Below are 24,807 nucleotides of genomic sequence, written 5' to 3'. Positions count from 1 at the left end.
CTCCTGAACAATTCTAGACCAGGGCCAATCTGTGGAAAGTCGGTAGACCAGCAGCATCAGCAAACCTTAGGAGCTTGTTAGAAGTACAGAAGCTCAGTCTCCACCCAAGGAGGTCTCTGAGGCAGAAACTCTGGGGTCAAGGCCCAAGAGTCTGTATTTAGCAAGTGCTGCAAGTGATTCATATGTACACTGAAATTTGAGATACACTGGTCTAGTCTAGATAATGGAGTGTCATGAACACATTTGGTGTGGGTAACAGCATGAGTTTCCTTCTCTAAAGGAAGGAAACACGATGAGCTAGGGCAGTATAGATTCTCTGGACAAGACTCTTGTGTGAACAATGCAGACCCTATCTCTAAACTCCCACAAAGACCTGCTTCCAAATGTGAGGATGCCACGTGGATTTCAGAGTATTACCTGCTGTCAGAACCCACATGTGGACTGCTCACCATAGCTTATCATGAGACTTTGTGGACACAGGGTCTGGCTGACTACAGGGGGCTTCCTGTTTTGTACCCTATCGAGGGCCTGTTCCCAGTCCTGGAATAGCACTATACTGAGTGTCAACAAAGTACTGGGCATATGTGTCATATCAGTTTCCTAGGGTTGCTATAAAAAGTACAACAAACTGGATGGCTTAAAACAGTAAAAATGTAGTTTCTCACAGTTTTGAAGGCTAGGAATTCAAACTCAAGATATGGGCCAGGCGCAGTGGCTCATGCCTGTAATCCCAGCACTTTGGGAGGCTAAGGCAGGAGGATCACTTGAAAACAGGAGTTTGAGACCAGCCTGGGCAACATGGTGAAACCCCATCTCTACTAAAAATACAAAAATTAGCTGGGCGTGGTGGCACACACCTTTAATCTTAGGTACTTGGGAGGCTGAAGTGGGAGGATTGCTTGAACCAAGAGATGGAGGTTGCAGTGAGCTGAGATGGTACCACTGCACTCTAGCCTGGGCAACAGAGAGAGACTCTGTCTCAAGACAAAACAAAACAAAAAAACGAAATCAAGGTGTCAGTGGACTATGCTGTCTCCGAAAAGCCTAGGGGAGGAATCTTTTGTCTCTTCTAACCTCTGGGGGTTGCTGGCCATCTTTGGCATTCCTTTGCTGATAGACACTTCACTCTAGTCTCTGCCTCCATTATTACATGAATTCTCCCTGCATAGATGTCCAAATTTCTTGGTCCAAATTTCCCTCTTCTAATGACAGACACTAGTCATAAGATTCAGGTCCATCCTAATCTGCTATGACCTCATTCTATTACATTTGCAACAACCCTCTTTCCAAATTAGATCACAGGCTTAGGTTCTGGGCAGAATCTGAAGTTTACAGGAATGTTATTTAACCCAGCACATGTGCTAAGCATTTGTATATACTATTTCCCACAGCAGCACTGTGAAGTAGGTACATACATCACCCACATTTGACAAGAGAGGACCGAAAACTCAGTGAGGCCAAGCAACCTGGCCAGGGGCACATGCAACACACAAAGCTGTAATGACAGTGAAGTCATGGCACGGTTCCCCCTGAGATGCTTCTTGTATGCTATGACATTGTAGATCTGGAATCTGCATCTCTGTAGATCTGTGACTGCTTCTGGTCCCTATACTTGCAATCATTTATCTCTGTACAGCAAACATCTTTGAGTATCTCTACCCAACAAATGGATACATAAAATAACAATGCCCAAATAAATTTGCTTATTAACTATTTCAAATGTTATGAGATTACTCTTCAAAATTTAGATTCCTGGAATTTCTTTGAACATCCTTTGCAGGTATATAGTATGAACTTGTTGACAATAAATAATGTTTTGCAACATGAAGTTCTCTAATTAACAATGTTAATGTTTACATTAAAATATTTTATTCAAAGTTTAATAATTAGGGAAATGGAAGCAAATGCAGTTACTTTAAATTTTGTTGTTATCCCTTTAGGGCACAGACAGTTCTTGTCTGAGATCTCAGGGCTTATTTAGCTATCAAGAATATTTTAATTTTGGATTTTAGTTATTTAGTGAGCACTAACAGAGCATTGTATAAGACGTTGTTCTTAAGTCTCTATAAACATCAACTCATAACATTTGTGGTGTTAAAAATATATATATCATTTAGAAGATTTATAACTTTCAAAGCAAAAGTATCCCTTAGTTCTATTTCAATGTAGATACAGCATTTTAATGAATTGTAGTATTAAGAGACGAAAAGCCTTTTAAGTTTAAATTATGACTCCAGTTCATTTTCTGTACTATGGCAGATAAATTACTCTTATCAGATAGCCCATTTTTCATATATTAGCTAACCAACGGACAATGTATTGCCAAAGATAATCCACTGATCTTCCCAGCTCTAGGAAGTCTTATGCAGAATTAATTGTACATTTACTCAAAACTTTTTTAGAATCATTGTCATGAGCTTTCTCAGTAAAGCTTATCTCAAAAGCTTGACTGATAATAATTGCCACAGATAAATAAAATTTCATTCTTTAACTGAAAACTTTATAAATTACCCTGAAACTATGTAAGCATGTAAGTGACCTGTCAATGAGCGGAGTATAAGACAAACTATTGCATTCTTCCTTTACTGAATAATCTTCTTTTGATGCCAAGTCATAGAGAGAGATAAGATTCATTTTTTTAGATTTATATTGTGACCTATGATTTACCACATGCTTAAATTGGAAGCACTATCAAAACCTAATACTTGGGCTTTAAAAAGTGACAAAATCATCGTTTCTGGAGGCTGGAGCAGCCCTGAAGGCCCTCTAGGTTATATTTGTCACTTGTTTAAGGAGGAAGCTGAAAGCTAAAGGTATTACCATTTACTTATAGTTACATAGCCAATTCAGGCAAAGCTTTTCCTAAAACTTCTCCCGAATTTCTACTTTAGTTATATGTACTGCGAACCCCCAAATCTGAGACAGTTAATGTAGGAAGTTTATTTAGAAGGTTTATTTTTCCAAGGTTCAGGACGTGCACCTGTGACACAGCCTCAGGAGGTCCAGACAACGTGTGCCCAAGGTGGTCAGAGCACAATGTATAAAACATTCTAGAGAAACATAAGACATCCCTCAACATATGCAAGAGGAACACTGGTTCTATCTGGAAAGGAGAGACAACTCCAAGCAAAGGCAGGAAGACTTGAACAGGAAGGGGTTTTCAGGTCATAGGTAGATAAAAGACAAGTGGTTGCATTCTTTTGAGTTTCTAATTAGCCTCTCCAAAGAGCAGAGGCATGACTTGGAATAGAACAGGAGGCAGGTTGGCCCTAAGCCATTCCCAGATTGACTTTTCCCTTTAGCTTAGTGATTTGGAGGCCCCAAGATTTATTTTTCTTTCACAATAGGTATTTGTTTATTCACTTTTGTATTTACTTGTAAGTCATATCCTGCAAACTTCCAATAGAATATTGAAGTAACGTCGTAGAAGACTTGTATATAAAAATCCCATGAAACTAGAAAGAGAAATAGCACACGTGCATAGGCTGAGCTTTGCACAAGTTATCTACACCTGCTGCCCAAAACGGAGCCACTAGCTGCTGGTGGCCCTCGAGTCCTTGAACTGTTGCTTGTGAGATATGTTATAACTATAAAATACATATCAGATATCTAAGACTTCACTTTTAAAAAAGAATGTAAAATAGCTAAAATCTATCTGTAGATTTTATTTTAATTGCATGTTGAAATAATATTTTGGATGTATTCAGTTAAATAAGATATATTATTAAAATTAATTTCACTCATTTCTTTTTACTTTTTAAAGTGACTACTAAAAGTTTGACATATATGAAAGAAATCACATATGTGGTTCTCATTCTGTTTCTACAGGACAGCACCAACCATTTAATGTCATTTCTGTCCTTGAACACTGAATTTGGTTCTTAGCTTCTGAGAAAAGGACATATGGGTTTGATAATTCTCCTTATCTGATTAAAGGAAACTTGCTGACTCTTCCAAGAGAGACAGGCATTTTCCTAGTATTAAACTGCCAAAGATTTAATTTCATGGCTCTTATACAAGCAGCAGAGGGGATAATGCCTTCAACTTTGTTTTTATAGAAGATGCAGAGATGTTGTTCACCTGGTTTTTTCTTGTATTGTCCCTCAAAACAAAACAAAAAAAAATCCCTTAGCACATAGCATCTAAAGATACGTCAGGAGGAGCTTTTCTTCAAGTGGCAAAGCCAGTGGGTCTGAGTATGTCTATCTGTCTTCCATCTCCCTTGATATGCAGTAAAATCCTGAAAACACCTTAGAAGAATGAATGGATGGGCATTACATCCATTGAGTTACTTTTCCCTCCCTCCCTCCCTCCCTCCCTTACTTCCTTTTGACAGGGTCTTGCTCTTTTGCTCAGGCTGGAGTGCAGTGGCATGATCACAGCTCACTGCAGTCTTGACCTCCTGGGCTCAGTCAGTCCTCCTGCCTCAGCCTCCCAGGTAGCTGCAACTACAGATGCATGCCACTATGCCCAGCTAATTTTATTTTTAGAGATGAGGTCTCACTATGTTGCCCAGGCTGACGTTGAACTCCTGGGCTCAGGGGATCTGCCCACCTCAGCCTCCCAAAGTGCTGGGATTACAGGCGTCAGCCACCACCATGCCTGTTCTGTCTCTTTCCCTGTTTCCTACAGATGATAATACAGAGTACAAAATTGGAAGGAATCACACCAATTTCTTACTCAAATATTAATCATCTCCAGTGAGCTTTCTACATAATGTGAAGACAGGTTACTCAAAAATAGTTTTGGTCCAGACATGGCATGCAGTCATGCTGTGTCGCTCTTCTGTCCTGTAATCTTTGACCTTGGGCAAGTTGCTATACTGCTCCCCCATGCTGTGTCCTTGGCCAATTATCTCATAGAGCCCCAGTTTCCTCAAATGTAAACTGGAGATGGGTAGACCGATTTTCTAGATTATGCGTGTGCCTAGCACATGGCGGTGGTCAGTAATGAGAGCTGCCTCTGCTGGGGTGGTTGGAACTGATTGAAGAAATGCCTTTATGCTCTAGCTACGATGACTTCCTGCCACATAAGATAATTCAAGGTAACCTGTGTCATGCCAAGAGGAAAGGTCTCCTCAACACTGCAGCGAGGAGCCTTGTATAATGTTCATCTTCATTTGGCATTACACATACATATGGAAAAAGAAACTTGAGAGAATTCTGCATCCCTTATTTGACAAAATTGGATCCTAACACCAGCTTCAACCAACTCCCTTCTCCATGTGATGCCACTGATGCTGGCCCAATTCAAAGAAAAAGCAACCAGAATTAGTGACAGCTGAGTCTAAGAAGGTTTAGCTGGCCCATCGGACCACAAGTGAAAAATATGGAGGCAGAGTCTGATGTGTTGGATGTTTTAGGTGGTGGTTTAGTCTTCTTTCTGGAAGGGATTCCGTGTAAATGAAAAGAGCATACCTACTCTTTGTACCCTGTTCCCAGTACTCGGTCTTCCCATTGTTTCCTGCAGGTGATAGTACAGAGCACAAAATTGGAAAGAATCATACCATAAGTTAATGAGAATTGGTTTAATTTATTTTGATATTCATCCTAACCTTCTAAATATCTGTATGATTCTCTAAGAACAATGCAGAGAAAGTCATGCTGCTCAGAGGAAGCATTCTAAATATTTTAGAATGTACTAATGCATCTTTTCCCCCTTGTAAGCATCGTATGGAAAGTGCCATTTGGGTAAAGATATCAATGAAGTTAATGAAACCTCCAAGTCTTATTTTCATTGTGTGTCTTTGCTGTTAAAAATCGTGTTAAGAGACCGGGCACAGTGGCTCATGCCTGTAATCCCAGCACTTCAGGAGGCCGAGACGGGCAGATCACTTGAGGTCAGGAGTTTGAGACCATGCTGGCCAACATGATGAAACCCCATCTCTACTAAAAATACAAAAATTAAGCAAGTGTGGTGGCATATGCCTGTAGTTTCAGCTACTGAGGAGGCTGAGACAGGAGAATCACTCCAACCTGGGAGGTGGAAGTTGCAGTGAGCCAAGATTGCACCACTGCACTCCAGCTTGGATGACAGAGTAAGACTCTGTCTCAAAAAAAAGTGTTAAGAAACAGAACTCAGATGTCAGTCAGGAGGGCTATCTGTCCATGGCATCTACATGTGCTCTCCGTTTATAATCATCACCCCAATGCTAAACAGGGCACATCTTTAGCGTCCTCTAACAAAGTCTACTCAATGCAGTGTCTTCTGAAGTTTTCATATGGGAAAGGTTACTGGGAATGACATTACACTTGTCATATTTTAAAATAATTAAAAAGATTAAAACCTGAAAGTTTTTTTATTAGACACTGTTTTTTCCCCAAAGGGGGATTATTATTCTCACCACTGCCATGCCTAGGGCCCCCAGACTCTTTGCTTTTCTTTCTGTCCCTGCCTCTTTCTAGAGCAACACGAATTCCATTCACCCTCTGGAACTGGAGACACTCGCTAAGCTTGTCCATGGGGTTTCACCCGCTTCTCCAAGTGGCTTATGAAAATATGTATTTCCAGAGAACTTTCTTGTTTTTTTTTTTTTTTTTTTTTTTTTTTTTTAAGACAGAGTCTTGCTCTATCACCCGGGCTGGAGGGCAGTGGCCCGATCTCAGCTCATGCAACCTCTACCTGGCAGATTCAAGTGATTCTTCTGCCTCCGCCTCCCAAGTAGCTGGGACTACAGGTGCTTGCCACTATACCCAGCTAATTTTTGCATTTCTTTTACTAGAGACAGGGTTTCTCCATGTTGGCCAGGCTAGTCTTGAATTCCAGACCCCATGATCCGCCCACCTCAGCCTCCCAAAGTGCTGGGATTACAGGCATGAGCCACCATGCCCGGCCAAACAGAGAACTTTCTCTAGGAAGAACTCAGGTGAATAACCTTCCCTCCACCTTGTTATGGCCTGCCTGTTTTGTGAGTCAAGCTGTGTGTCTTTGCAGATCAGAACCCAGCAGCCCTGATCATGGTTCGTCAACAATTGAGCAAGACCTCGCTGCCCTGGATGCTGAAATGACCCAAAAGTTAATTGACTTGAAGGACAAACAACAGCAGCAGCTGCTTAATCTTCGGCAAGAACAGTATTACAGTGAAAAATACCAGAAGCGAGAACATATTAAACTGGTAAGCCTGAGAAACATGATTTATGTTTGTGCAACTTTGGATACTTTTGGATAACTAAAAGGACATAAGGGCGGCTGTGACTGGCACCAACTTGAGAGATTGTTTAGGTGACATGGTGTCCACCACACTAATATTTTTATAATCCCCACCATTTTAGCATCTTTACCAAGCTCCTCTGTCTTCTGCCAATAAGGCTATATTTTATTATTTTTATTTTCACTAACTTGTTTTGAATTTATAATTGCTTTTGGGAATCTTTGAAATCTCACAAGGAAATGGAAAACACTTATCTCTGTTTGAGAAATTAAGAACATGTTGCAAACAAATTGTCCCTTTTTTTCTTTCTTTCTTTCTTTTTTTTTTTTTGGTAGCATTGGGCTTTGCAAGAACTAAAAAAAAATTATACAGTCCACTCTCCTATAGTTAGAAAAGTCAGTACCTAAGTGGCAGACATGGAATGTTGGCTACCCAATTCGTAAGGCTCCCTATGAAAGGAAATGCCATCCTCACCATTGATAATCGGTTTTGCTTCCAAAATGTTTTCTCATGAATTGAGACATTCTCTCTATTGTTATTGATTCCTTGATACATAGTAGGGACACAGTAAATATTTGGTGACAGGTAGATTAAATAAATTTACCAATAAAATATCCTTGAAAACAAGCTTATACCAAAACCAAAGAAATAAGTAAGCTTGATGGAAATTAAGGTAGAGTATCCAGAAGAAATGGGTTTTAAGAGATATTTGTATAAATTGTCCATTTCTTTGCTGAGGATCTGTGCATATAAGAGAATTCTGAGCTGCTTCAGCTTGTAGGGTTGGAAACCTACAGATGATTTAGCTCTCACTGTATAACGGGTGATTCGGTGTCATGCTGTTGTTCTAGTACTGGGTCCCCAGTGACTGTATGCAATGAGTACATCAAAATCGCATGAATTGCTTATTGAAAATGAAATTCTAACTAGGCCAGTTATTCTCAACTTGAGCATGCATCAGAATCACCTGGAGAGGTTGTTAAAGTGATGTCTAGGGCCTTAAATTTCCAATAGATCTGTTGTAGGGCTGGTATTTTCCTATTTCTCCAGGACCACACTTAAAGAACTCCTGCCCAATACCTAAACGTGAGGCTCGTGATTTGCTTTTCAACAAGCTCCACATGATTTCGAGGGGTTGCCTTGCTTGTGAACAACTGAAATAAGATGGAAACAGTGAAAGAATGGCTGGGCAGGGGTTGGATCGGGCACAAGGAGGGATTGCCTTGACAGACCTGAGAAAGTCAAAGTAATTTCTAATGGGCAATAATGGCTTTGAGACCCGGCTACAACCACTGCCATCTGACTTTCTCCAGCAACTAATCCCCAGTACTCCAGAACATAATAATAAAGATGAAAAGAGCAGCCATGTATTAAACAGTCATCATGGGGCTATATTCTGTGCTGAGCCATTTATGGGAACCATCCTATTTAATTCTCACAATAAACATTAGAGTTTGGTACTATTGTCAGCCCCATTTGGCAGATAAAAAAATGTATATAGCAAAATTTACTTTTCCAAGGTTCCACAACTAGAAGGTGGTACACTTGGGATTTGAACCTTAATCCCTCTAGAGCCCCTTCTTCATAACCATTGTGTATGTGCCTCTGCTAATTCAGATTTCAAACCATTGTCATCATAATGAAGGGAGTTGCTCTGGTGTCCTGCTCACACAGAGAACACACAGCAAAATTCTTCATTATGATACCTGAAATGTCATACCTGTCTCTATTTGAACAGTTTTATTTCACGTAAACACAATTCACTCATTTTAACGTGTATAGTTCAATGATTTTTGTATATTCATAGATATGTACAACCACCACCAGAATCAATTTCAGAACATTTTCATCACCTTAAAAAGAAATCCTAATGAATTACAATTTATCCATTCATTCATTCCTTGAACAAATGGTTATTAGACACCTGCTTGTTAAATAAACAGTAGTAAATAAAAATAACAATCCTAGGCTTTATGGAGCTTACATTGTAAAAGGAGGAGTCAGACCATAAACAAAATAAGTTGGCAAAATATGTAGTATGTTAGGTAGTAATAAGGGCTTAGAAGAAAAACCATATCAGAAATGGGGTAATAGGGAGGGGTGGTTTGGGGAAGGATGATGAGTATTTTAAATAGAGTAGGCAGGGAAAGGTTTACACAACATCTGAGTTAAGAGGTGAAGAACTGACAACAGCCAGCACAGGGAGGAAGACTCTTCTAGACAGAAGGATTGACATGCAAAGACTCTGGGCTGTAAATGGGCCTAAGTGTTGGGGCAACAGCAGGGTGGCTCTGCCTAAGAAGGGTTATAGGGTATCAGGTCAGAGAGATGGGACTTTTGAGGTAGGAGACAGACCTTTTGGATCTTTAGACTTCTGTGTTTTCACTGAAAATCAGGTGGGAGCTGTTGGAAGCTTTTGAACAGAGGACTGATGTGATCTGAAGAAAATTCCACAAGGACCACTCTGGGGCTGTGCTTCCCAGTATAATACGGGAAGTGGTATCCCAGGAAAGAGCAGTCCCAAAGCACAGTTCAGGCCAACAGCAGCCCAAGGGGTTAAGAAGACCTGGGGTCTCCAGCAGATGACTCAAGTTTACTAACAGGGTGAATGTTGCTTAGAATTCTGAACATCCTGGCCAGGAGCGGTGGCTCATACCTGTAATCCCAGAACCTTGGGAGGCCAAGGTGGGTGGATCACCTGAGGTCAAGAGTTCAAGACCAGCCTGGGCAACATAATGAAACCCTGTCTCTACTAAAAATACAAAAATTAGCCAGGCATGGTGGTGGGCACCTGTAATCCCAGCTACTCAGGAGGCTGAGGCATGAACCCAGATTGCACCATTACACTCCAGCCTGGGTGACATAGCAAGACTCCATCTCAAAAATAAAGGAAGAAGTCTGGAAGTCGTAATATTAGTTCATTTTCACACTTCTGATAAAGACATACCTGAGACTGGGCAATTTACAAAAGAAAGAGGTTTAATTGGACTTACAGTTCCACTTGGCTAGGGAAGCCTCACAATTATGGTGGAAGGCAAGGAGGAGCAAGTCACGTCTTACATGGATGGCAGCAGGCAAAGAAAGAGAGTTTGTGTAGGGAAATATCTCTTTTTAAAACCATTAGCTCTCATGAGACTTATTTACTATCATGAGAACAGCACAGGAAAGATTTACCCCGGTGATTTAGTCACCTCCCTCCATGTTTCTCCCACAACACATGGGAATTCAAGATGAGATTTGGGTGGGGACACAGCCAAACCATATCACCAACAATAATCATATGGAGTTTCCCCTGGGCCCCAATGGGCAAGACTCATTCCCTGAGGAAAGACACATGGCAATTCAGAAGAGAGGTGGCAGAGTGAGAGGGAAGCCCAGTACTCAACAGGAGATTCCTGAAAGAGGAATTCAGAGTACAGATGAAAACAGAAGCCAAAACTTCCTAGAAGGCCTCTTGGGGAGATTTGAGCTGCAGAAATAGGGTACAGAAATCACAGGAAAGTCGTGCAAAACCTACACGTCCCAGGAGCAATGCCTGAGCATGAGGCACGATATGGACTCCCACTGATGAGGGTGTGAAAAGCAGCTCAGGAGCTTTTCTCTTGAAGGAGAAGGCTGTTTGGGAATTGAGGAAAACCAGCTGAGCTTGTAGGTGGGAAAATTGTGCTTGAGGAGCTAGGGAGATAGTAGAAATCTTACTAGAGGCAGCAACTCCACCATATGCCCTTCCAGTCCCCTCTCCCTAAGAAGGAATGTGAGTATACATTGTAAAAGTTTTGAAGACTGTTCAGAGGCATAAATACATGCCCAAGCCAGCCTGACTCTTTCAGGCCAAATGTAAGTCACCTACTCCAAGTGCTTACCCCTGCACCACTGTGATTATGGATTTGGGTTTCAGATAAAGCCCTAATGCCTGTTACACATACCTGTACCAGGCTGAATATCTTGGAATTAGAACCACACAATGTTTATTTTATGGCCATTTGGGAGCATTTACAATTTTCACTACCTGCCTTCAGCTGTGACATGTGTGCCAGAGCTTCCTACCGGCTCCATTTGTAATGACCAGAGATTGTTCTGTCAAGAAATCTTTTGATAGAAAAGCATCCAGAAGTGTTAGTTCTATCTTTGCTGGTGGTTCTAAATAATGAACAGGCCTCCCAGGCTAAATTAGACAAACCGAAGTGTAATTAAAAAAGAAGTAAGCCCCAGGTTAAAAGGAGTAGTTGGGTGATGAGGAAAATTAAGCCGACAGTATTTCATCTCCCCAGATTGCTTTGGGGATTAAATGCCAGCGTGCTTTGGTTAAATGCCAACGTGCATTTTAAATGCCAGCATCCACAGTTCAAGAAATATAAAGCATGGCATCCATAAACTCCCTGTCAAAAGTTTATTGAAAACTTAATATTTGTACAACATTCTGATAGATACTGGAGATGAAAGTGAATAAAACACTGTCACCACACACTCAGGGGTTATGTATAATAAACACTTCTAAGAAATGCAATAATAAAGGCAGAAAAAAATGAATATGAAAGCACATATTTGCCTAAGTCTAACAATTGATAAGCACCTAGAGGATATTTTGAAGTAATTGTTCATATCATTATAGGAGATGTAAAATGCACACCAACTCTGTAGGCTCTACTTCTGTCCAAAAAAAAAGATTCTGTGTCCCTAGAGCTCCACATCTAAATAACTCTACAGTCTGGCTACTCAAAGTGTGGGCTGTGAATCTCCTAGGAGTGTGTTAGACATGCAGAGTCTCAGGCCCCAACATAGACCTGCTAAATCACGATTTGCATTTTAATAGGATTCCCAGGTGACTTGTTATATGGTCAAGTTGAAGAAGCACAGTTTTAGAGTGTGTATCTTCGCTCCAAATGCATTTTAGAGTAAGCCTAAAATGTATTTTACTTGAAACGAGAAATACAGTGAGCTCTTTACAGGTTGGTCATCAAGTTGAGTGTATTATCTACTGGTGACAAAGTCATAGTTCCTCTGGAAATCACTCCTGTAGTTCCCTCCCTACATTCACAGTAGAAGGTACTGGTTGCTTTAGTTGGAAGTGAGTGAAAATAAAGATGGAAGTTCCTCCACCCCATTCAAATGCTTGTGCTCCATGATATCTCTCCATGAACAGCTTGGGGGTCTGTAAACCCCAGGTAAAGGACTCTGGCTCCAGAGAAGAACTATGGAGTCAGGGAAACTGTTCTAATTCATTTATCTGTTTTTCATCAGCTACCACCAGTTAAACCTGTGTTTTGTCTCTACCATTAGGATTAGGTTTTAATTTTAAAAGTGACTTTGGTAAGGATGAAAATTCTTAGGGGTTCACCTGAGGGTCCCCAATCACTCTGGGAATTCAGTTCTAGCATCACGTTCGACTACACACCCACAGCCCAGTGAGCAGGGATTTTGTGGTAATGTTAATGAGGTTTTGCTTCTCAGTCACAGATGTGCTTGACCCTCCATTTGGTCTTCTTTCTTATTCCTCCTTTTTAGTGGCTTCACAAAGAGATTTCCTCATTTCTTTCACAGTCACCACATGTGTTATCCTCTGCAGAGCCTTGCTTTGCTTCGCATTGCTTTGCCTCCTGTCTTTTCTCTCCTTTCCTACATCTGCCACAGGTTCTAATCCCATGCATTTACCTCTTTCTTCACATCAACCTTAATGGCTCACATTCTTCTTACACATCCTCCTGTCTGTCCCATCAGCAATCATTCCAGATCCCCAAACCAACGTTAGTACCATCAAACTGAGTTCAGTCCCATAAAGGTAAAAAGTTGTGTTTCAGACCGAAAGTTCTGGACAGATACTGATCAGCTATTAATGCACTGGCCCATTCAGATGTGAATGGTGTTGAGTGGGGGTCTAGGGTCATATCTAGGGTCATATGCTCCTCCACCGAGTCACTGCATGACCACCTGAATGTCAGTTTTCTCACCTGTCCAATGAAGATAAAAATATCTCTCACCCCATGAAACCGTAAGGAGGAATAACAAGATAATGTACATGTTTTTAATGAAAGTCTTTTTCCGTACGATACCTGAATTGACAATGAAATCTATATGCACTTCAAATATAACTATGTATTAAGTTTTTTATATCCTGCTACAGCTTGAGGGAACTCATTGTCTCTCTCTGAATGATCTGCCAGCACCATGTGCTCTCCCAGCTATCTGGGAACCACACTTGAATGTTCTCCTTTCTGTGGTTGCCTAGATGAAGTATATGTGCCAGGAGTAATTGCAGTGTCAGGAAGTATTCCTACTACCAGTTATGGTAGTGCTATCTGTCTTCCTCCAATATTCTGACTTTAACATAGGATCTTTTTTTTTTAAATAAATGATTCAGCTTTCCCCAAAAATGTTGTATTTTCTACTAAACAGGAAATGACAAATAAGCAAATGACTTTACTAGTAAAATAAGAAATAAAATAATTATCAATATTTTTGTCAGTTTTCCTGATTATTACCCTAATGGGGTTCACACACACACATACACACACACACACACAGATCCAAATCCATATAGTTTTCATGTCATGCTTTTTCATGCTTTTTCATGGCTTCATATTATTTTATTGTATGAATATAGCTGAATTTATTTATCTGGTTCCCTACTCGAGGTGGTGTATTAGTCCATCAACACACTGCCCAAGACTGGGCAATTTGTAACAGAAAGAGGTTTAATTGAACTCACAGTTCCATGTGGCTGGGGAGGCCTCACAATCCCGGCGGAAAGCAAGGAGGAGCATGTCACATCTCTTGTGGATGGCGGCAGGCAAAGAGAGCTTGTGCAGGGAAACTCCCCCTTATAATTCTGTTAGATCTTGTGAAACTTATTTGCTATCTTGAGAACAACATGTGAAAGACCCACCTCTATAATTCAGTCATCTCCCACCAGGCCCCTCCCACAACACATGGGAATTATGGGAGCTACAAGAAATCATCTCCCACCAGGTCCCCTCCCACAACACATGGGAATTATGGGAGCTACAAGATGAGATTTTGGGGGGACACAGAGCCACACTGTATCAGGTGGCAACTCCACATTGAATAGAAGTCTTGCTCAGACTTTCACATTCATTTTTTCTTTGCAAGGAAAAAAAATTACAAAGATTATTAAAACATTGAGACTCAAGCAGCTATTTTAATATCATTTCTATGTAGCTATAGACATTTTAAAAATAACAATTTTAAAGGTGTGAAAGAATAATGATCAAGATGCTTGCCCTTTTTGTCTAAGACTTTCTCCTTCTGGAAAGAGAAGGGAGCTAGAAGAGATTATAGCTCTGGGTGGACAGGGCTTTCTGCTCACAGAGAAAGGTTGGACCATCAATATTAGCATAGTACTGGCACATAGTAGGTTATTATTTGAATGAGTGGTCAGGACACATTCCCATGTAAACATCTTCCATGTTTTTGCTTTTGTTTTTGTTTTTTTAGAGACCAAGTCTAGCTTTGTTGCCCAGGCTGGAGTGCAGTGGTACAAACATAGCTCACTGCAGCCTCCATCTCTTGGGCTCTAGTGGTCCTCCTACCTTAGCCTCCCAAGTAGCTGGAACCACAGGCATGCACCACCATGCCCAGCTAATATTCTGTATTTTTTAAGAGGCAGGTCTCACTATGTTGCCAAGGTTAATCTCAAACTTCTGGCTTCAAGTGATCCTCCTGCCTCTACCTTGTTTTTAAATTGTCCGTGATGTGTTTGCTGTGTACGTTACTTAGTTCAGATGTTTTGTAAATTAGTTTCTTGTAGAAGAAAAACAATGTGTAGCAAAAATCCAGAGTAGATACTTTGACTAATGGAAAAGAAGGAGGCATCTTCAGATATTAGTGGAAGGGAAAGGAGATGTGTTGCGCCTGAAGTGTGGACATTCTAGACTTGGCTTTTGGCCTATGTTCCAAAATTATCCTTCTTAGAAGAGACTCCAAACATACCAATTTCTGTCCACATATTTCTTATCCCTTTTGAGTTAGAATCAAATAATTATTCTCTTCCATGGAAACCATTTTCTCGCCCTCATATGACTAAACCAAGTGAAATTTAGCAGAGTTGAGAAGCAGCATGAAGTTTTGCTCCCCAGGGCCTTTTCTTTAACTCCTTAAAAGGTTTGGAACATTGAGCTGGGAGAGTTATCATGAGTGGCAAACAAACCAGTAGAAGAATTGAGATGTGTCTGTTCCTTTGGGACAGAAAAAAAAAATCATACCAAAAGTCAAAATTAAATGTTGTTTACTACTATTCAGTTTACCACATACCCTCTTAATTTATTTCCTAGGAAGTTCACGTGAATCTTTGCTTCTTCTCTACCTTTAATAGTCAGTTTACTTTCAGTGAGTTTTGTGAGTAATACGTGATTGAATGGCTCTTTGAGCAGAGCGAGCCTGCTAATAAATACACCAAAAGTTGGTATACCTTGCCTTTAGGCTAGTCAAAAAGCATTTCAATTATTATATGAAAAAAAATCACTCTTCTGGATCTTATTTTCACGTCTCATGCAGTAAGAACTCTGAGCCCAAAGTACAGAAGTTTATCTTGTATAGAGATTAAGCAGAGAAATTGTTTTATTTCTGTTTTAGTTAGTTTGTTTTTATTTTGTCTAGATTCTTTTGATTGCAAGCCACAGAATTCCAGGCTGGACTAACTTAGGCCAGAAGGGTATATACTAGCAAAGTACACAGGGTATATCACACAAGAAAGGGAACTGTCCAAACTCTGCCCCTGCTTTCCTCTGCATATTCATGTTATTCTTTTCCAAAGCAGTAGACAGGCTTCCCCTTGATAGAAAATACAGGTACTGATCCCTTCTGAGTTTTATTTCTCCATTGACATGTAAAAAACAATCTTGGGGAAAACCTTGTTTGGGTCCTGTGATGACCAAGCCTGCAGCCAGAAGTCAGAGGATGACTGACCCAACTTGGATTGATGCCTCCCCTGGACGAATTACTGTGGACAAGGGAAGAGGAGTAAAAAATATAGCAGCTCCCAAGGGAAGCATATGAGAGAGGCTATTCTCAGAAAGCAGAGGAAGTTCCTCCTGGAGAAGTAGTATTGGATAGAGAAAACTACAGCTGTACCCCAAATCCTCTTTTTGTAGCATAAAATAAGAGATAAATTATTGATGCACATATCAAATCCCATTGCCAATTTAATGTGAGTTGGACAGTAGTAGCATACTATTTAATATTAACAAAATCATAACGTTAATTAATCTGTCTCCTGGAGCTTCAGTAGACAAAGTTTAAATAAATAGAGTAAATGCCGTACGGGCAGCATTACAGTAAGAGTGACGGTCTTCTAAAAAATAGCTGAGGCCAGACTCAGTGACTCACACCTATAATCCCAGCACTTTGGGAGGCTGAGGCAGGCAGATCACCTGAGGTCAGGAGTTCGAGACCAGCCTGGGCAACATGGTGAAACCCTATCTCTACTAAAAATACAAAACTTAGCTGGGCATGGTGGCACATGCCTGTAATCCCAGCTATTCAGGAGGCTGAGGCATGAGAATTGCTTGAACCCAGGAAGCAGAGGTTGCAGTGAGCCAAGATTGCACCACTGCACTGCAGCCTGGGCAATAGAGTGATACTCTTTCTCAAAAAAAAAAAAAAAAAAATGCTGAGATGGGCAGAGGTGAGGCTGTGTAGTAAGGCAGTAGGGGGGAGATGAAGGTGAGCACAGTAAAATGAAATTTCCATATTTTACATATTAAACACAGAGATGTCCTTGTAAAACACATACTCTTTGGGATTCTAGGGAAGCACCATTTTCATTTAGTTGCATGCAAAAGCCTCATTTAAAAAAATACACCTGGATTTCACATTAAGATGCTTTTTCCTAAAGGAACAAAACTTAGCTTGATAAGCACCAAACCTATATATTTTTAAAAGTATTTTCAATAAGGCAGCCTGTGGCTTGAATGTGAGCTTTCATAGCAATCGCTGAGGTTGGGTTCAGTGTTGTTTTAAAACTTAAAAGATGTCATTCACAGTCATTTTTTCAGTGCCTATTTTGTATAGAGCCTGGGATTCTAAACATTTATTGAGAATGAAAGGTTGAAATGGTGACATCCTTTGTGGGAGCAATAATAAGGTATTTACACACAAAAGGTATGTCTGTAAATGATACCTTATAGGAAAAGCCAATTAGGGAGCAAGACCTAGAGTTATCTGGGCAATCAAAGGGGAGAATCACCTAAGGCTGCCTTAGAAAGGCAAGGGAGAGAGAGAAGTTGAAAAGGGCAGAGAGAAGTTCAAATGGTTTTTTCCAGATTGTCTCCATCTTCCGCAACCCCCTACGCAATGTTTCTCAAACTCTAACGTGCACTCAGATATCCTGGGAATTTTTTTGAACCTGTAGATTCTGACTTAGTTGATCTGGGGTAGAGCCTGAGAACTTACATTTCTCTAATGTGCTCCCTGGTGATGCTCATGCCACTGGTCCACGGACCACACTTTGAGTAGCAAGATCTAGAAGCCAGGTCATCAGCTCAGAGTTTCTAGAACAGTGCCTGCTATTTAGTAGGTGCTTAGTAAATATTCATTGCATCCTGGCTGAATCTAATAGTTTAGGTAAGTGTGTGTTCTGGGACCACCGGAGGTGGGAACTAGTTCTGCAAGGGGTAAAGAGTAAATGCAGGGGGTGGGAGGGGCGCCAAGAGGGAGGCAAGCGGACCCAGGGACCTTCTGGGGAGCCTGGAGGGAGTGTGATGCTGACACCAAAGCAACATAAAAGTCAGAACTGAGTGGGCAGAAGGACTGTGAATTCTCAAGCTTAGCCTCATCATTGACCGGACGCTGATGTTGCTGAGGATGAGGGCAGTAGGTGGAAGGAAAACAGTAAATGTGAGCAGATGCTGGCATGATCAAGAAAATATTCTGAAGTCAGGTGAATGATAGAGATGAGAACATGGAAACAGAAATATAATTTTTATTGAATTCAGAAGAATTGCTGGGAGACTTAGCAGTGGCTTGTAGAATGAGGGCGGGTCCACCAAGACACCCGCCAACTTCAAGTCTGGCACAAGGCATCCAAATCACCTGGGGAGATTTTGAGACTATTGATTCCCAGTTCCTACCCCTAGACATTTGAAGTCCGTAGGTCCTGGAATCTGTATTTTCAAGAAGTTCCATCAAGTGATTCTGATGTTGCAGCCAAGGTGGGAGATCCCTGGATAACCCTCAGTAACTCCTTCAAGTGAATGGAAGAGGAGAAAGGCCCTATAGGGAAGGGAAGGTGCTGGTGAAAGGACACTTTCAGCTAGATAGAGGCTTCACGGGAGACCCCAAGCAAATGGCCAGTCTTCGCACGCTGGAATTTTACATCGAGACGGTTTGATAAATGGCCTGACTACAAAGTAATGCCTCATGATTTGTTTAATTGTGATAATCATGATTAGGCAATCCCTTTTGAATGATCAAATAGGCTTTCTGCTGACCCAAGCCCTAGTTAATATTTGTTCAGATTTAATCTATTTCACAGATGAATGCATCCAATTTCATGTTAATTTTAAATGAATGTGGATTCCGTATTGTAATTCTCTTACAAGCCATGGAACCTTATTTCTCTGGGTTTTTACCCAGCTCAGCCACTTACCAGCTCTGGGGCCCTGAGCCCAGAACTTGAGCCAAGTGTGTCAGCGTGTTCATATGTAAAACAAAAATAATAACACCAACCGCATAGGGCAACTCTCAGAATTAAATAAATACGTGTGAATCTATTGATTGATTGATTGAGATGGAGTTTTGCTCTTGTAGCCCAGAGCATGCCCAGAGTTGCTGGAGTGCAATGGTGCGATCTTAGCTCACTGTGACCTTTGCCTTCCGGGTTCAAGAGAGTCTCCTGCCTCAGCCTCCTGAGTAGCTGGGATTACAGGTGCCCACCACCATGCCGGGCTAATTTTTTTTTATATTTTTAGTAGAGCCTGTTGGCTAGGCTGGTATCGAGCTCCTGACCTCAGGCGATCCACCAGCCTTGGCATCCCAAAGTGCTAGGATTACAGGCACATGTGCATCTTTTAAAACTATGCCTGGCGTATAGAAATTATCAATGGAAATGTTGTAGGACCCTCTCCTTAGTTCAGCTAAAGTCGGGGTCCTTGTCACATGGCCACAAAGAAGGAGGCTTGCAAACAATTTGAAGGGTGAGGAGGACAGGGTTTTATTGTGTGAAAGGAAAAGAGGGAAACAGGGACTCTCTGCAAGGCCAGAGTCCCTGCTAGTGTGCTTCCCACCTCACAGATTAAATTCCAGGTTCTACCCAGGAGGAGGAGTGGCCAGACTCCTCCCTGCTGCAGATGGGGTGAACTTCTGTGGTTCCACCCTAGTGTGCATTCCTTCCAGTGAGCAGGACAGTTGGAGTTTTTCCGGGGACCCCTACTTACCTGTCTCAAAAGTTTGTGGTATTATGATTTGTCTTGTCCCTATTACAGCTACCACTTATATAAGACTAGTCAACTCAGCTTGCCTTGTATATTTTGGGGAAAGAGAATCTCCATCTATGGGAAAATCAGTGTGGCCTTTCAGAGGTTGTCCACGCCATCTATTTGGTGCTCCAGTAAGAAAGGTTGAGTCCAGTTGCTACAGCCACCTGAAAACCTTGCCGAAGGTTCTTCAAGTTCCTCATGTGAAAAGCAGGAAAAGATTGGCAGTCAGAAGTACCTTTACATAATTGACAAACACTTACTGGGCATCAGGTGAATATACAAAAACACCATTGATGCCCCCTTGAGGCTTGCTTTGGTAATAGAGGTAAGACAATAAATACTTGTGTTCACAGTGATGTGACGGTTCAATGACAGCACAAAGAGAATTTCTGATGTTCTTTATATCTATTGGACATTACCCAAGCAAGGACATAAACGTCAACTTCTAAGATGGGTAACTCATGTCATCCTCAAAGCAATTCAACAATGAATGATAGTTGTGAGCCAAGAATTATAACTCACTGTTGATTATAAATTACATTTGTGTCATACGTATTTTTATTTTGAGTTCACAGTACCTCCAAGATGTAAAGGCAGTTATAATCCCATTTACAACGGAGAAAATGTAGGTTCTGAAAATGTAGGGTTTTGCCCCAAATTTCACTTTTAATAAGTCATAGAGTAGAGATTGGAACCAGGTTCTACACTGTAAGTAGTCTCCGCACTGAGCTGGGCTATAGTAACTGCCACAACAATCAAATGAATTCTGTTTAATTAAAAAGAGATAAGAATTTCATATTAAAACCCATAAGCCTAGATAATATGATGGTTCTAAATTGTCCTCATTGCCAATATTAGATGTCTGGCAACTTTAACTATTGTGAAACATCTATCACAGATTTTTTAACTGTAGATTCTGTTGTTTGAGGGAGGTGGGGAGGAAGCTCTGTTTGCGATCATTTGAAATAGCAAACTGGCATTTTCTTTTTCCAGCTTATTCAAAAGTTGACGGATGTCGCAGAAGAATGTCAGAACAATCAGTTAAAGAAGCTCAAAGAAATCTGTGAGAAGTAAGCCTTCATTCCCATTACAATTGACATGTGCATCTAAATTTATTCAACACAAATTCCCATCTGATTTGCCTCTTTTTTTCTTTTACTTCCATTGTGACTTCAGAGAAAAGAAAGAATTAAAGAAGAAAATGGATAAAAAGAGGCAGGAGAAGATAACAGAAGCTAAATCCAAAGACAAAAGTCAGATGGAAGAGTAAGTCAAATGCCTCCTGTTTCCAACAGTTTACCTGGGAATTATTTTATTCTGTACGTCAGAGTCACAGGTTCTTAACCAGTTAAAGACCCCTCGGGGAAGTTTCTCCTCTGGTCAGCCTTTCAAAAGATTCCTTTGATAAGATTTTTAACAGGGAAGACTCAAACAAAGAGTGGTTCAGCACACCTCGGGCCTTTTAGATAAAGAGTAAGCAAAAAGCTTCCCTCAGGGAAAGGCTAAATCCTCACTTCCTACATATAACCTTCCTGGCATTTAGTGAAAACAGAGCCTGTGCCTTGGGAGGAACCTGACTTTTGTCCTGAGACTGGCAGATTATACCTTTCTTATAGCAGTGCTAAGAACTTTTTGGCTCACACTTCTAATCTCAGCACTTTGAAAGGTGTAGGTGGGAGGATTGCTTGAGGCCAGGAGTTCAAGCGGGGCCTGGGCAACATGACAAGACTCTATCTCTACTAAAAAAAATTTTTAATTGGCTGGGTGCAGTTACTCACGCCTGTATTCCCAGCACTTGGGGAGGCTGAGGCAGGCAGATCACCTGAGGTCAAGAGTTTGAGACTAGCCTGACCAACATGGAGAAACCCTGTCTCTGCTAAAAATACAAAATTAGCCAGGGGTGGTGGCGCATGACTGTAATCCCAGCTACTCGGGAGGCTGAGACAGGAGAATCGCTTGAACCCAGGAGGCAGAGGAGGCAGAGCCGAGATCATGCCACTGTACTCCAGGCTGGGCGACAGAGTGAGACTCTGTCTCAAACAATAAACAAACAAAAATTAAAAAAAAAAAAAAAAGCTAGATGTGGTGGCACACACCAGTATTCCCAACCACTCAGAAGGCTGAGGCTGGAGGATGGCTTCAGCTGGGGAGGTCAAGGGTTCAGTGAGCCATGATGGTGCCGCTGCACTCTACCCTGGGCAACAGAGCGAGACCCTGTCTCAAATAAATAAATAAAAATAAGGAAAAAAAAAGAATGTTCTGTAACCTTTCATCTAGAAGTCTGAGATTCCCATTTGTCGATTTTGGATGAGTTGGTATAATGATGTATTCGTCATTTGCTTTCAGGGAGAAGACAGAGATGATTCGGTCATACATCCAGGAAGTGGTGCAGTACATCAAGAGGGTATGTGGGCTCATCACACTCTCTCCTTTGCAAACCATGTGTGAACATTTGGTGAGCTCAGTGTGAGCTTCTGGAAGGAAATGTCATGCCTTGTCATATCTTTTTATCACTAGCACCTGCTAGTCATAGAGCTGCTTCACGGGGTGGGCACTCCTTAATCAACGTTTTCTGCAAGTTGAATTGCAAACCGCTATGTAAAAGGGTTCATCTAAAAATAGACAGTCAAGGGTCATTTCCAAAGTCAAGAGCCCAGAAACATATTGTAAATGAGAGTTATCCCAAAAGAACCTTTGTCATCAATGATAGAGATGATGGCAACCTCCAAAGGCTGTCCTTTTTTTTTTTAATTTGATGTCATAGAAATGTTTGCATATTTATGCAGAAAGCAGAAACTCAACCCCTTCCTGACACCTTACACTAAAATTGACTCCAGATGGATTAAAGACTTAAACATAAGGCCTAACACCATAAAAACACTAGAAGGAAACCTAGGCAAAACCATTCAGGACATAGGCGTAGGCAAGGACTTTATGACCAAAACACCAAAAGCATTGGCAACAAAAGCCAAAATAGACAAATGGGACCTAATCAAACTCCACAGCTTCTGCACGGCAAAAGAAACAGTCAATAGAGTGAATCGGCAACCAACAGAATGGGAAAAAATTTTTGCAGCCTACCCGTCTGACAAAGGGCTGATATCCAGAATTTACAACGAGCTAAAAAAGATTTACAAGAAAAAAACAAACAAGCCCATTCAAAAATGGGCGAAGGATATGAACAGATACTTTACAAAAGAAGACATACAAGAGGCCAACAAACATATGAAAAAATGCTCATCATCACTGGTCATTAGAGAAATGCAAATCAAAACTACATTGAGATACCATCTCACGCCAGTTAGAATGGCGATCATTAAAAAATCTGGAGAAAATAGATGCTGGAGAGGATGTGGAGAAATAGGAACACTTTTACACTGTTGGTGGGAGTGTAAATTAGTTCAACCACTGTGGAAAACAGTGTGGCGATTCCTCAAGGACCTAGAAATAGAAATTCCATTTGACCCAGCAATCCCATTACTGGGCATATATCCAAAGGATTATAAATCATTCTACTATAAGGACACATGCACACGAATGTTCATTGCAGCACAGTTTACAATAGCAAAGACCTGGAACCAACCCAAATGCCCATCGACGATAGACTGGACAGGAAAAATGTGGCACATATACACCATGGAATATTATGCAGCCATTAAAAATGAGGAGTTCGCTTCCTTTGTAGGGACATGGATGAACCTGGAAACCATCATTCTCAGCAAACTGACAGAAGAACACAAAACCAAACACCACATGTTCTCACTCATAGGAGGGTGTTGAACAAGGAGAACACATGGACACAGGGAGGGGAGCACTATACACGGGGGTCTGTTGCGGGGGAGTGGGGGGACAGCGGTGGGGGGAGTTGGGGAGGGATAGCATGGGGAGAAATGCCAGATATGGGTGAGGGGGAGGGAGGCAGCAAATCACACTGCCATGAATGCACCTATGCAACAACTTTGCATGTTTTTCACATGTACCCCAAAACCTAAAATGCAATAAAAAAAAAAAGAAAAGAAAAAGAAATGTTTGCATATTTATAAAAATGTAAGAACAGTTCAGTCCATTGAACATACTTCCCACCCTATGTTTCTGTCACCCAGCTTCAACACTTACTATAGTCTCCTATACTTATAAGTGTAGTTCTTGATCAAGAGATCAAATAATCAAATGTAAGCCATAGATCTGTAAAACTTTCAATATTTTCTGAAAATGTGCACTTTTAAACATTTAGATGTTTAGAAAATGATGTTCCTTGTAACTTTTCTTATAGTTAGAAGAAGCGCAAAGTAAACGGCAAGAAAAACTCGTAGAGAAACACAAGGAGATACGTCAGCAGATCCTGGATGAAAAGCCCAAGGTAAACGGAACTGAATCATAATGCACAATTATTCTATTTGGTTTCCATTTAGTAAGAATAAAACCTTCCGGGTTCATGTAAGTACCTTGCACACAGTCTCAGATCAGTTCTTGCATATGAAACTCATGTATCTTTCTCAATGAAGGTAAAAATATAGCAATATTCAGTGAGCATTTATCACCACCTGGTGAGCTTTTAAAAACTGCAAATGTACAGAACCCACCTCCAGAGATTTGGCTTTAATTAGTCTGGGGTGTGGCTCAGGCAAAGGTATTTTTATAGTACCTTTCCCCCTGGAGAATCAGAGAGGTAAACCTTCAGTTTGGTTACTACTAAGTAAACCAGTTCTGAATAGCTGATGAAATGTTGCAATGCCAACCTCTGTCCAGCAGAGGATGCCCTGCACCAAAATCACTCTGGTTCTTATCCAGCAAAATAGGCTTAATAAACCAGAGAAAAGCAAATCTTTTGTTCCCCATAGTAACAGTTGATTTGGCTCTGCTTCAAAATTATCTTATGTTCATTGTTTGGTTAAAATTAATTGTCTTATGAATATTAACTTTGAATGAACTGAATATCTTTAAATCAAGTACTTTCGGGTTAGCAAATAGCATCTCAATTTTAGAACGTTCCTTCCATTTTGATTCATCACTGAATATTTTTCTGTTTGTGGAAATTGGGTTTTTCAATTTTCTTGCCCTTCTATTTTCAGTTTAAAATATCTGCTTTAAAAAGTGCTGCCATTCTACACCAGTATTTCTTGATTCCTCAAAGTTCAAAAGTTTTATTTAATTGTATGTTTCATTCACCAATTTACTTCTTATAGATTTCTTGTGGACAATTCTAAATATATTTTCATGGTTATT

At 40.8% G+C, this 24,807-nt stretch overlaps 1 protein-coding gene across 2 annotated transcripts in view; it reads left to right on the top strand.

Moving 5' to 3' along the window:
- PLCB1 (phospholipase C beta 1) overlaps nt 1-24,807 on the top strand; it is a 747,552-nt gene that overhangs the window by 633,913 nt on the left and 88,832 nt on the right. For both annotated transcript variants that reach the window (XM_064382245.1, XM_064382246.1), the window contains exons 27-31: nt 6,934-7,114; nt 20,575-20,651; nt 20,758-20,847; nt 21,928-21,985; nt 23,855-23,941. In XM_064382245.1, the coding sequence (XP_064238315.1) occupies nt 6,934-7,114; nt 20,575-20,651; nt 20,758-20,847; nt 21,928-21,985; nt 23,855-23,941 (493 nt within the window). The remainder of the gene's footprint in view (nt 1-6,933; nt 7,115-20,574; nt 20,652-20,757; nt 20,848-21,927; nt 21,986-23,854; nt 23,942-24,807) is intronic.

The sequence above is a fragment of the Aotus nancymaae genome, unplaced genomic scaffold (assembly GCF_030222135.1).
Source record: "Aotus nancymaae isolate 86718 unplaced genomic scaffold, 86718_ANA_hifiasm-v0.15.2.pri h1tg000029l, whole genome shotgun sequence".
Lineage (NCBI taxonomy): Eukaryota > Metazoa > Chordata > Mammalia > Primates > Aotidae > Aotus > Aotus nancymaae.
The sequence above is the reverse complement of the archived record's forward strand: the minus strand, read 5'-3'. Positions and strand labels throughout refer to the sequence as shown.